Source organism: Danio aesculapii, chromosome 9, assembly GCF_903798145.1.
Source record: "Danio aesculapii chromosome 9, fDanAes4.1, whole genome shotgun sequence".
NCBI classification, from domain to species: domain Eukaryota; kingdom Metazoa; phylum Chordata; class Actinopteri; order Cypriniformes; family Danionidae; genus Danio; species Danio aesculapii.
In genome coordinates, this window is record NC_079443.1 from 34,377,267 (window position 1) to 34,390,581 (window position 13,315).

Genomic DNA, 13,315 nt, shown 5'->3' on the forward strand with positions numbered 1-13,315 from the left:
TTCATTTAGCAGCATGTGAATGTTTTTTTAATATTAAAAGTTGTTCTCTTTCATTATGTTATTCTCTCTGTTGTAGCTTTTCCACTGTGTGCTATGACTGAGCTCAGATCGGTTTGCTTTTCCACCACTTCAAAGTTCCTGGGATTATACATATGAGAGATTACTATTCTGCTGCTGATTGCCCAATTTGTATTTTCATTAGATTTGTAACTTTCGAGTGTTTATTTTCCTTTGTGCTCTGCTTTCTCTCATGTGTATATATATATACATATTTTGGGCTATAAATATACGTGGGATTGTTGGTTAAAGGGGCCCTATGATAAAAATCTGGATATACCAAGGCATAGTAGAATAATAAAAGATCAGTGTATGAAAATAAGCATACCATAAGGCTATGACACCACTGTTTCCTAGTTCTCATGTAAATTCAACGAGTGTAAAACCCCAGTAAACAATGGGCCAGTCAGAAGACAAAACAAACTAAGACGAGACTCACGGGCCATGCCCTCCGCATTTGCATGTATGCCTAATTTGGGTCGTTCATCCGGACCGGACGAGTAGCCATGTCATCAACCTCTGAGATCATAAAGAACTCTGAGATCATTACTATGCACGTCTCATGCTGTGTTTGATAAGCAACAACGTTTTCTAGTGAGACCACAATAATCATTTTTCTACCTTAGATATTTTAAGCATATATTTCTCTTACTACGTACGTGGGACTTTTATTTTGAAAAAGCGCCAATTTGTTTACTGTGCATTAATGGGTGCTTTCTTTGACTATAGCTTCAAAATACAACGCCATACATCGCTATCACGCTCCTTTGTCAAGTTTAATTAGAATTTAGCCTTTATCCACAACAGATCTGGTGAGCAAGATAGGTTAACCTTACTCTGATTGGGTTTATATTTGTACATGTTCAGCGTACATCATGCTGTGTGTGTCTGTAAGAGTGGCATGTGGCATATATGGTCAATCATGGACCTTCTGATTCTATGGATTTTTTATGGAGTAATAAATGAGCTTATAAAACCGTTTCTGGAAATTTTTTGAACTAACCGAAGCCATAAACCTATTATGTAGATGTCAGAGAACAATTTAACTTATTAAATCAATGCAATATATGGCACATTTAAGTGCCTTAATTCGTTCCTACTTGCTTCAAACACTTCATCTTCATTTTACCTGGACAGATTATAAACACTCAGACAGACGCCACACAACATGGGGAACAAGTTTTTTTATTATCGGTATGGATCACAAGGAACCTTAACTGAGGTGGCACTAAAAAAAGCATGACCAATAGGTCTCGGAACAGGATTAAATGATTTAATCTTAAATCATAATAACCATCTCATTCCTCCGATCAGGTCTCCCTTTCAGCTTTTTTGTCTGCCTGGTAAAACTGTGAATTTGTTTACTTACGAAGCTTTCTGTCAGTCAGATAACATCAAAGTAACCACAGTGCTGTGATGAGAAATTACAAAACTGATAGCACATTTTGCAGAAGCCCTAACTTCGCAAAGCCAGAATGGGTAGATGCTGTATATACAGTCTGCTGCGGTACCTGAGGAAGTAGGGTCCTCAGAGAAGTCAGGCAGTTCTTCAGGTGGGTCGCCATAGAAAGAGTTGAACTTGTGACTGGAGACTGCAGCGAGCACAGCACCCTGGCAAACAGACACTAATTTTATACAGCAACAATAAAATTAGAGCATATAGCTCAGCATATATTTCTGTTCGTCTTACATTTATTTAGAGCAAGGCAGTTTCACTGTATCCACTTCCTGTGGTTAATCTACTTGCTATTGGTTTCTGTTTTTTTTTTTTTAACAAACACTGGCCACTTTATTAGGTACATCTTACTAGGACTGGGTTGAACAGTTTTTGTATTCAGAGCTGCCTTATTTTTAGATTTAACAATGTGCCAGAAACATTCTACAGAGATTTTGGTTCATATTACTGTGGTTTTGTCAGCTTCACATCCAAGAAAAAAAATCTTCCAAAATTTTCCAGCACACCCAACATATGCTTTATTATTGAATAAATAGTTGCTGACTGTTGATTTTATCAACCACATTCCCACAATCAAAAACTAGTTGAAGATCATTTGTGACTTGGAATATTATCCTGCTGAAAAAAGCCATCAGAAAATGGGTACACTGTGGCCATGAAAGAGTGGACATGGTCAGCTACAATACTTATGCATAGTGTTTAAATGATGCTTAATTGTTACTAATGAGAACAAAGAGTGGCGAGAAATATTCCTCACAGCATTACACCACTAGCATCCCCTCTTTGATACCAGGCAGGATGGATAAATGCTTTCATATTGTATTCAAATTCTGACTCTACCATCATAATATCAAATCATAAATTAAAACTCATCAGACAAGACACATTTTTACAATCTAAACTGTCACTTCAGTCACCAGTGTGGTCTTCTGCTACAGTCGTCTATCTACATTAATGCTGCATATCTTAGTTTTAACTAATGGTTGGTTGAGTTACTGTTGTCTTTAAATCAGCTCAAACTAGTCAGGTCAGTCCCTTCTTACCTTAGTTACTGCCACGAGACTGGATGACGAGATATTTGCATTAAAGTCAGAATGAATTGGAAGTTATTTTTTTTCTTACATATATCTGAGTAAAATGGGCTCTGAAATAAATTTAAAAATGTGTAGGGCCAGGCATGGCTCTGTCCTTCTGGAACTGATTTGATCATTGGATACTGTGCATTGCTAACGGAGGTACATTTGAATGCTAGTTTGCACCTAGATAAGGAGAATTAATATTTACTAAATGTTCCTCCAGCACCTTCACATAAATGATCTTTCAGAAATCACATCACATTTATGCAAACCAAGAGAGAGGCAATGTCCGATAGCCCCGCCCTCAGACCATAGAATGGCACACTATACACTTTGCACTTATGCACCATGTACTAATGCACTTACACACTCAACAGCATAGTGTTTGTATGGAGTGTCGTCCCAAATGGAACACTATGGGTTTTTTTACTAAGCGGAAATTCAAACCCTTTCCCAGATGACGTTTCACCGTTGTCAAATCAGTGAAAGAAATGACAAAACTACCAAATGACACCTGCCATAAGTATAACCACATTCACCATCAGGAGGTGGTATAATCACTCTTGTAAGAGAATTTTGGAATCACAATCCAAAACATAAAAAGTAATCCAACATCAGTGCCCGAAAGCTTCGCTCCTTCCACCAAGTGAGCAGCAGCCGTTGAGTGTGTGAAGTGTTCAACATTCCACACTTCATTTTAACTGTTGAATAAGTGCATCACCCGGGTAATTAAAGTGCACTTTGTATTTTTAGAGTTTTCAGTGTGAATGCACTACTTACACTATTTATACTACAAAACGGCGTAGAATAGTGCATAAGTATGCAATCTGGGTGAATCTGTTGTTTGGAGGGGGATGGAAGGATCAAGAATTTAATTAATGATTTTGAGACCACATAAATGCACATGTCATTTATATTAACATATTCTACAATATCACATTTAGAAATAAGAATAGCAAATTCATGGACTTGAACATGTATACCTAATAATGTGGTCAGTGATTGAGTATTACACCACAGATCATATACTAAAAATCAGAGACTGTAATGTGCTGATATCTCACTTTTAGCTTCCTCCTGGCATTGAACTTCCTCAGCTGTTCGACTGTCTCAGGAAGGTGGATCTTGTAGGCATAGCGGTCTCTCTCCTAACGGAAAACACATACACTTCACATCTCTTCATCTCATTAAGCAAGGACAAATTAAGTGCATAAAATAACATCAGAGATATGTGTTATTCTACATCAACAGAGGATAGCTGTGTTGTTGATACCTTCAGCCAGGGGTGGTTGAGAGCTTCATAGACTGTGATCCTCTCTGCAGGGTCCAGCATCAGCATACGGCGCACCAGATCTTTGGCACTCTCTGAGATGTGGCCCCACTGCCGAGGGTTCATCTGTACAGCAAATGCATGTATATAAATGGACAAGGCCAGATGCTCTGATAGCACTTCCTTCCACTGAGATGGTGCTGGTGCCAGAATCAATGTTCAGTAACTGCTAACATTTCCACCAACACTGGTGACAATCAGTACGAGTCACTTCAAATTCAGTGTGCTCTATTTTAACGATCTAGGCGCAAAGTCTAAAGTGAGCTAAGCAAAAGCATTAAGGGCATGTCCGAATCCACTTTTGCTATTTTAAGGATGGAAAAATACACTCTGTGCCCCGGAGCATGGTCTAACAGGGTTGAGCTTATTCTCTTAATGAGTTATGGGTGTGTTTTGAGCATAACGTGTATTAAACCAATCAGAGTCTCATCTGCCATTCTCTTTAAGAGTCAGTTACGTCGCACCATGGTGCATTTGCTATTTACATGGTGGACTTAAAACTGAATGCTTGACTAGTGAAAGAACAGTTAAACAAGACCATCTGCGGCGTGAGCATACAGAATGAGCCTCCTCCATTCAGCCTCTTTATTTTTACTCTTTACTTTACTCCTTTACTTTCGTGGATACGGAAATGATGTTGTACGCACTCCTCTGAAGACATCCAACAGCCTACATATTAAATTTGGTTTGTTAAGCGCAAAGATTTGCTTCAAAACCATTTCTAAATTCAGTTCTAATTTCCAGCAAATGAATAAATGAACAATAATAACAAAACTTGGTCAAAAAACTGGGCATTAAGAAGGCAAGAAGGTAGTGTTTTTTTATATATATCTGTTGTAAAAAAAAATGAAATTAACGAACGGAGAACCCAGTCTAGGAGACTCAAACAAGCAGAAGAATTTTTTTATTGAGACGTGTTTGTTAGTCTGCAGTCATACAGAGTAAGAGACTAAGCCAAAGGAAAATGAAGGAATGGTTTAAGGTTTCTTACCTCATCATCCAAGCAATTAAACAGTATGGTGATGAAATGACTGCACTTTGTTTGCTTGACTTCATTTTAAAGGCCCTAAAAGATCTTTGTTTCGCCTCTTCGAACTATGCTATTAAACTACTACCTTGTATTTTCCTTTAATGATTGCTTCGAAAAGGCGCTCTTTGGTGCCATAGAAGGGCAAGCAGCCACTCAGCAGGATGAAGAGGATGACTCCACAACCCCAAACGTCCACAGGTTTCCCATAAGGTTCTCTTTTCACCACCTCAGGGGCCATGAAGTGTGGTGTGCCCACTCGGCCTGTGACACAGACACAAGACAAGCAAGCATTTATTCAAACATATACAAAAGAGATGTCACTGGTACAATATTTGAACAATCAAGCACACATAGTCAGTTACAAACAGCAATAGTGACAGAGTTATTCAGTTAATCACTATCGGAACGTTTCAAAATTTAAGACAGTGTTATGCCCTAAAGGTGTTGATGGATTTGTATGAAACAATAGGGAACTAAACCCATGATTACTATTCATGCTACAAGCGAAACTTCACATTCGGAAGAGTTTTAGTTCTTCAAGCCAAGATAATGAAAAGAGGATGTTATTTTCTATGCAGTTTGGCTATTTATAATTTGAATTACTTTGTTTTTATACATATGAGTCACGTAACCAGAAATTGCTCAACACATGAGTCACTGAAGCCCCTAGTTTGCAATGCAGGTACACAGTAAATGTGATGGTTCTAAGGGTCTTTTCTAATACCTCCAGCCACTAATCCAGACTCCCCCAGCTGTATAGCAACACCAAAGCCACCAAGTTTCACTGGAGCAGAGTTCTCCTTTGATGCCAGCAGCACACAATGAGGCTGTAATAGAAAAAAAGTACAGACCAAATATATTATGACATTATAAGTCAAGGGAAAAAAAATGTGGGGGTTGGGGTTGATGTGTTATTATTCACACCTTACAGATGATGATACCTTTACCATTGCACACACTTTGTAACATTTTATTTATCAAGTTTAAGAGTCTCTTTAACATGTATGTGTATTTTATTATAAAGAGACCAGATATTTAGTTTAAATATTTTGCCTTAGATAACTATTGTGACAGATTGCCTTAAATAACTATTTGCCTTTGTAATGTTGGTAAATTCAAATAAAGTGATCAAATAACAAAAAAAAAATCCTAATATACCTAAATGTATTGTTAAAAAATATTTAAAATATATTTAAAGCATTTATCGATATTGAATGATATGAAACATGATATTGTGATTTTTTTTGCAATATCACCCAGCCCTAATATTAACTGAGAAAAAGTCAGCAAACTACAAAATAATAATAATAAAAAATACAATTTATTATTATATTAAAATGGTCATGTGTAGGCCCACAAGGAATCTGTATGTGCAGAAATCGGCAGATTTCTGGCCCATCATTAAGCCTATTGTGATATAATAATAGTAATGTTAAAATGTCCATTTGATTTATTTACAATACAGTTTGTAAAGTAATATTTTCTGTCTTTTAGTAGATATATTAAATGAGAGACTGGCTTTGTTTAACAAATAAGTAGATCTAATTGGATTTGTATTGTAAACATTAAATAAAGGTTAAAATATATATTTTTGACCCCTCCTGATGTGGTTAATGTATACATACAAAACATTTTATATAATACATGTGATTAATTAAATAAAATATGTCCAGCAATGCTTCAAAATCTTACTGAAGTAATATGTTTTGGATCATCCAATTATAAAAAACAATGAAGCAAGACCCCATTAGTAAAAAAAAAAAAAAAACTAATAATAATAATAATAATAATAATAATAATAATTCACCGAGCATATTAAATAAATAAAGATGTATTTTTTATAGAAAAATAATTCAACCAAGCTTAACAACAAAAGAAAAGATAAATGTTGTTAATATGGCAATGCTATGGCGTAAGAAGGCAATGAGATCTGATGTGGAGTTAAAACGAGATGCATTCTCCCTCCTTTAAAAGGGTCTGCAGAGTTTCTGCTTTATGCAAATTGGTGCACGGCTGTGCTTTGAGGTAAGCAATAGTTTACACAGGAACCAAAAAGGAAGAGCTACATATAAAAGGAAGTTGCAAAGATAGATCAGAGGAGAGATTAAAAAGCAATTCAACAGATGGACAGAATTTACAAGGTAAGGCAGTCGCTAGTGTGCCTTAGACATTTAATTACATTTCAAGCCAAAAAGAACCTTAATGCTTTAGCTAGTTATAATGATATCTGCTTGTCCTTCTAAGGTTTGATATATGTACACGCAATGATGAACAACTATTCTCAAAACTCCCCTAATGAGTCACTGGCCAGAATGCTGGAGAATCAGAACTGCTACATGGACAGCACCAGCTTACGGATCCCATTGGCTGTTTTCTACACACTCTTCGTTCTGTTTGGGTTGGCTGGGAACCTGCTGGCTCTCTGGGTGTTTTTGCGACTACATCCAAAGAAAAACTCTGTTCGGATTTTCCTCATCAACCTGGCTCTAGCTGACATACTTCTTGTGATCTGCCTGCCTTTTCGAGTGGCGTACCATTTCAACAATAACCAATGGGTGTTGCCCTCAGTGCTGTGCAGGATAGTGGGTAATGTCTTTTACATGAACATGTACATTAGTATAGTGTTACTGGGCTTCATTAGTGTAGACCGCTACTTGAAGTTCCAGAGGGCATCGAGCAGGCGGTGGTTTCTGCAGAGTCGCTGGAGTGCAATTGTTTGTGGTGTCCTGTGGGCCGTGTCATTTGCTGCAGTTTCACCATTTATTGTCAAGGCGGAGAACAATAATGAAACTCATCAATGCTTCCAGTACAGAAAACTGTGTGATTCTAAATGGAAAGCCTATTTTAACTTTGTCGTTGTGGCTATTTTTTGGGTGATCTATGGTGCGTTGGTAATGTCCTATGGAAGGATTGGAATGAAGCTCATTACGGCCTCCCGAGACAAACCAGATTTCCCAAATGCTGCAAAGTACAACAAAACTGCATGGAAGTCCTTCTTTGTGCTCTTCACCTTTACAGTATGCTACGCACCCTATCACTTTGTCAGGATTTTCTATATCATGTCACAGATGTCACCTGATGTTTCTTGCAACAAGATGAATGTGTTGGATAAAACCAATGAAGTAGTTCTGTTACTGTCTGCCCTTAACAGCTGTCTGGATCCAGTCATGTACTTTTTGCTCTGCAGTTCTATTCGCAAAGTGACACTGAAGTTTATCTGTAACTGCTTCTGTCAGCAAACCAACAACGCACTGATCAGCTCTAGTGACGAACAGCCGAAAATAATGACAGTTGTTCCCATGACAAACTGTCAAAACATCAAAAAGGCAACAATAACAATCAAATAATAGATACAATGCAATCTTTCTTAAAATATTTGTACATACATGTCTTATGAACAATGCAGAGCATATCTGTTGATTTCTTTGTACTCTACATCTGAAACACTACCTTTTCAATGATAATAAAAGTTACTTCAAGTTAAATATGAAAACAGATCATGCAAAGTTTTCTTTAACATTCCACCATGAGCTAATTAATAATCATTGACTATTAGATGCAAACATTTTTTTAAACCTAATACTGAATCAGCATATGGATTTTGGTGCCTTATTTCGGCGCCACTGATGCTGGACAAAGACGTAAGCGGCATCAAGGGGTACATCAAAGGCACACATAGGTACGTATTATGTCACACCATCTCTAATCATTTTATTCTAACCAACTTTGAGGGATACGGACAACGTCGATGTTGTTAGGAGTTTGTTGTTGTGGGTTTGCAATGTATAGAAGGCTTAAATAGCTGTTTATGTGGTAGACTCTTAATCGGAGTATTATCCTTATCATTTTAAAATCAGAGTATTGGTGTTCATGTAAACATACTTAAACGACTCAAGTCCCAAGCCTAGAAAAAAGGAGTTCACTGATTTTGATGAAAGCCTTTCCACAGGTTAGTGCAATGCATTGTTAATTGCATAATGCAAATCTTGCATTCATGTTAGCAAACAAATGTTCAAAAGGAATATATTAATGCAATTCAAATATAACTGTATAAAATATGAATTGATTTATACTTTAAACTTTAATTATACTCTTCAATTAAAATGATTACAATATTTATTTATTTAGTTTTTCTATAATCGTCCATCATAATTTTGTGGATCTAAATTATCGGTTCAGGCACTGTTTTGGCACCCATACCATTTTAAAAGTATCGATTTAGCACCTGTATCGCAATAACCCCAAACGATACCCAACCCTTGTTACAGAACAGATAACTTTAACTTAAACTGTTTCAAACTGTGCTTGCATCTCTTCCTTTCTATAAAAGTAAATAAAGAAATTTTAGAAAGCGATTTGTGTTAATTAATTTGATGATGAAATACTGAGCCTATAAGCAGTGGGCTCCAAACAAACATATTTTATAAACTGTAAAAATAAATGGGATAGTTGGTTCTAAAATAGTTGTATGCTTTGTGTAAAAAAAAAAAAAAAGAGAAACCCGTTAAACTTCTAAAAACAGTAAAGACATCAGATATTTTACAGCAGATACAATCTCATATATTGTTTATATTTAATCATACCATGAAATCTTTAAGTGAATAACAAGCAGAAAGAACAACAAAGATATTGTGCGCCCACTAGTGGTTTATCACCTTCTCATTGAAGAGAGCAATAGTGCAATAAGGAAGGTCTTTCCATAATGGTGCCTTCCACAAATTTATTTGATAATAAATCTAAAAAACAACGACAGGAGATAATTAAATACAGCTCATTCACATAACAGAAAAATCTAAAATATATGCACATCATCAATATTTTTTGTCAGAGACAAATAGACAAATTTTTTGTCAGACAAATACATTTACTTCTTTACATTTACTTGAGAAAAATTGTTGGGTAATGTGTACTTTGAGTACATTTAAAGATGTGTACTTTCACTCTTACTGGAGTATTTTTAGAGAAAACATTTCCCTGTTCCCAAAGTGGGAGACGGGGGACAATGACAGGGGGTCGCTTGGTAATTTCCAAAAGTGAAATGAATTTTATTATTTATTTATTTATTTTATTTACTTTTAAATTTACCATATTTCATCCACAACCCACAGAAGACAAAAATAGTAGTTAATAGTTACACAAAAAAGCAACAACATGCAAATAAAAAGCCATCAGCCTTTTAATTAGATTAGATTGTGCGTTAGATTAACAACACAGATTGATTTCATAGCGCCAGGTTTGTGGCAATCAAATACATTTAAAAAAATACAGGCCACAACTGAACATTGAGAATAATCTCTAAGTGGTGGTCTCCAAAATTAAACCAAGAACAGAAAACTGAAACATTGTGCCCACCAGTCTCATTAGGTGAGGTTAATATTAAAATAAACAAATGAATAAATAACTATATAAATTAAAGCCTATGATTATTAAACTGTTGCACTTTTTTGTGTTGCCAATATGCTCATGTTTTATAGGCCTATTGTTGTGTGTGCAACATTTGTATATTTAATATCACCTCTGAGGAATCGCAGGCTGAAAAGTTTAGGAACCCTTGCACTACAAGTCAAAAGAATAGTTTCATAAAGCGATGCATGCTGTACATGGAACTGACATTGCAACGTATATCTGAATTCCAGATTCAACCTGAAAAAACACTTGTGGTAAGTGTCAAAAGTATGCCTATTTGAACACTATTATTTTAAACTATGAGCACTTTTAACTTATTGTAATTCCACATTTTACACATGCCCACAAATGTTTTCCCTCCTATGCTCTCTCATACAAGACAAACATCTTGTGAACCCTAAAACACACGTTCATGAAAAAGCTTCATTTTACACAACCTACATAACATTTTTTCACAAAACCAAACAAATTACACAACATTGTTGGTTTACAAAAACATAATCCTGTTGCACTACTACACTTGATTTTGGTTTTATTGTAAAACAAACAAACAAACAAACAAACAAACAAACAAACAAACAAGAAAACATGTTAAATAAGAATCTGAAATATTTTATGGCATACTTCAAAAAATAAAGATGATTTAGTATAGAATTTTCTTTTATTTTGATTATGTTTTTAAATAAATTGGTCTTACACTTCATAATTTCTAACATTCATAGTATATTAATTCCAGTACTTTTACCATAAACCGAAATAAACTATTTGGTAGAGTTTGACATTCTAGAAATTATGGGATGTGTTGAAAAAAAAATATTGAGTGTGTTAACTAGCGACATTAAGAGTTCTGAAATGCAATTAAATTTTTTTTTCTTGGTGGGGCAGTTAACGGGTTAATTTCTCAGTCAATATAGGACAATATACAGTCAACATTTGAAATGGATCAAAAATGTTTTTCTGAATTTTCATAAGACAAGAATGGGTGTTATTCAATTTGATGAATGGTAATTATCCATTTTAAATGTTGACTAATGACTACTGTATTTTATTAAATTGTTATAATAATAGTTTTGTAACAGAACATCTTTAGGAATAGAAAGATAATACATTAAAATTCAAAAGAAATATTGTAAAAAAAAATGATTTTTCCTTTTTTAATCAAATTTTATTTAATACTTGCCCTAAAATATTTTTATAACTGTTTTAATTTAAAAGAGACATATGTGGGGGGTAAACAAATTTATGCTGAACACGGTGTACATAAAAAAGTATATGTATTGTATTTTATTCCTGAGATTTCATGTACATAAAATATGTAAGAATAAAGTGTGTTTTTAAAGGAACTGCTGTTAAAATGAAGAACTGAGCACATATTACTCATTCACACCATTAACCATTAAAAATAAAACATTTAAACATTATTTTTAAACATAAAAATGGTGTGTGTTTGTGTGTATATATATATTAAAAGATTAAAAGTAACTAGACACTATTTACTAGAGTAATTTTTTTTAATCGGATACTTTTACTCAAGTAACTTTTAATATTGTTCACTTGGATACAAATTTCCTTGAGTATAAATTTTGGATACTCTACCACCTGTGCTTTTTGTAAAATAATGTTATTATTATTGAAATTAGATTAAAAATTGTACAATTAGATGACAGGTGAAAGAAAATGAAAGGCCTTGACTTTGCTACAAACTGTGCCATTATGAATGATCTGTTTTCAGGATGTGGTTAACAGAAGCAGTCCTTAGTAAAGCACATTTGAAGAGTGCACCACTCCCACAAACAGCTCAACATTCTACAAGAAAACGAGTTACAAACACGAGTACCGGACAACGAGGTGTGAAGAAATGTCTATGCAAGATGCTGATCCAAGTCACTTTTTAGGAACCAATGATTCAGGCACCAATCAAAGGTAGACTGATTTGCATATTTTACTGTCTCAGTAAAGAGGTTAAAACTCTCCATCATAATCAACTCCAATGATCGTTCAATGCATGTTTGCATGTAGGTTGTGGTTTGGAAGGGTAGTTTCATGGGTGTTTTCTAAACCCAAAACTCCAATTTTTAATCTTTCACATAAACTGAAAAACAGGCAGGTCAGCAGTTTGAATAATTTGGACTTGTTTGTGAAATGACGTTTTATATTATTGATGACAAGGAGTTATTTTTATTTTATTTTAACTAGGAGTGTTATTTTTATCATCATAATATTTTATTTGTGTGCATACACTTGCGCATTGGGCAAAAGATGTTTTAAGTTGTTTAGCATGTACCTGTGCTGCTGTACATTTTTACAACATTTAGCTTAAGTCTGGGTAAAAGGGATAACATAATCGCTGGAAGTACCAAAATATCAACACAAAGTCAGATTTGGAAATGGCTGCATTTCCGTGCATTGATTATGAGGTGGAAACACACAACACTAGCAAGTGTTTCTTGTCTTTTTCTTAGAATTAGAACCTTTTATTCTTAGAAACCTTTTCTAGTTTTTTTGGAAATGATTTTAACCAACATTTTAAAGATGACTGTTCAGAAACGTATGCATATGGTTGTGTATGTATATGTACTGTGTATTTATGTACATATTACACACCGTACTAGGGTTGTGCGATTTAGGGAAAATATCTATTAGTGATTTTTTTTAACAGATATTGTGATATCAATTTGATTTGGGATTTAGTTTTGTAGTCAAGATTCAGCTCAATATTCTGTTTCGTAGCTTCTTACTGCTAAAATGCAGTGAGTGTTAGTTAAAAAAGGAACTGAAAATATATTAACTACCTCACACTTTTATTCAAATTAGTTTATAAATATTCAGAAATTAAACACTAATCATTCTCTAGAGCAAACAGTAGTAAGTTATGGCGTTAGTTATCTCCTGTTGCCTTCATGATGTTTCTTCATATGGTGTAACGGTTGCGAAAAACTCTGAAATTGTACTTAGCTGTA

General features: G+C 34.7%; 2 protein-coding genes across 10 annotated transcripts in view; one reads left to right on the top strand and one right to left on the bottom strand.

Annotated features, from left to right (window-relative positions):
* The window catches only part of caska (calcium/calmodulin-dependent serine protein kinase a), a 265,590-nt gene that overhangs the window by 34,394 nt on the left and 217,881 nt on the right, over positions 1–13,315 (bottom strand). For 5 of the 9 annotated variants that reach the window (XM_056465549.1, XM_056465552.1, XM_056465550.1 and 2 more), the window contains exons 4-8: positions 5,674–5,776; positions 5,032–5,210; positions 3,863–3,985; positions 3,654–3,737; positions 1,569–1,668 (exon numbers count right to left, since the gene is read on the bottom strand). The exons of 3 other annotated variants lie outside the window; for them this stretch is intronic. In XM_056465549.1, the coding sequence (XP_056321524.1) occupies positions 1,569–1,668; positions 3,654–3,737; positions 3,863–3,985; positions 5,032–5,210; positions 5,674–5,776 (589 nt within the window). The remainder of the gene's footprint in view (positions 1–1,568; positions 1,669–3,653; positions 3,738–3,862; positions 3,986–5,031; positions 5,211–5,673; positions 5,777–13,315) is intronic. One more of the 9 variants, XM_056465548.1, reaches the window with a different exon arrangement.
* On the top strand, positions 7,059–8,389 carry LOC130235136 (probable G-protein coupled receptor 34). Its single transcript, XM_056465559.1, has 2 exons — positions 7,059–7,090; positions 7,194–8,389. Exon 2 carries the CDS (start codon positions 7,214–7,216, stop codon positions 8,294–8,296), a length of 1,083 nt encoding a protein of 360 aa, XP_056321534.1. The 5' UTR covers positions 7,059–7,090; positions 7,194–7,213; the 3' UTR covers positions 8,297–8,389.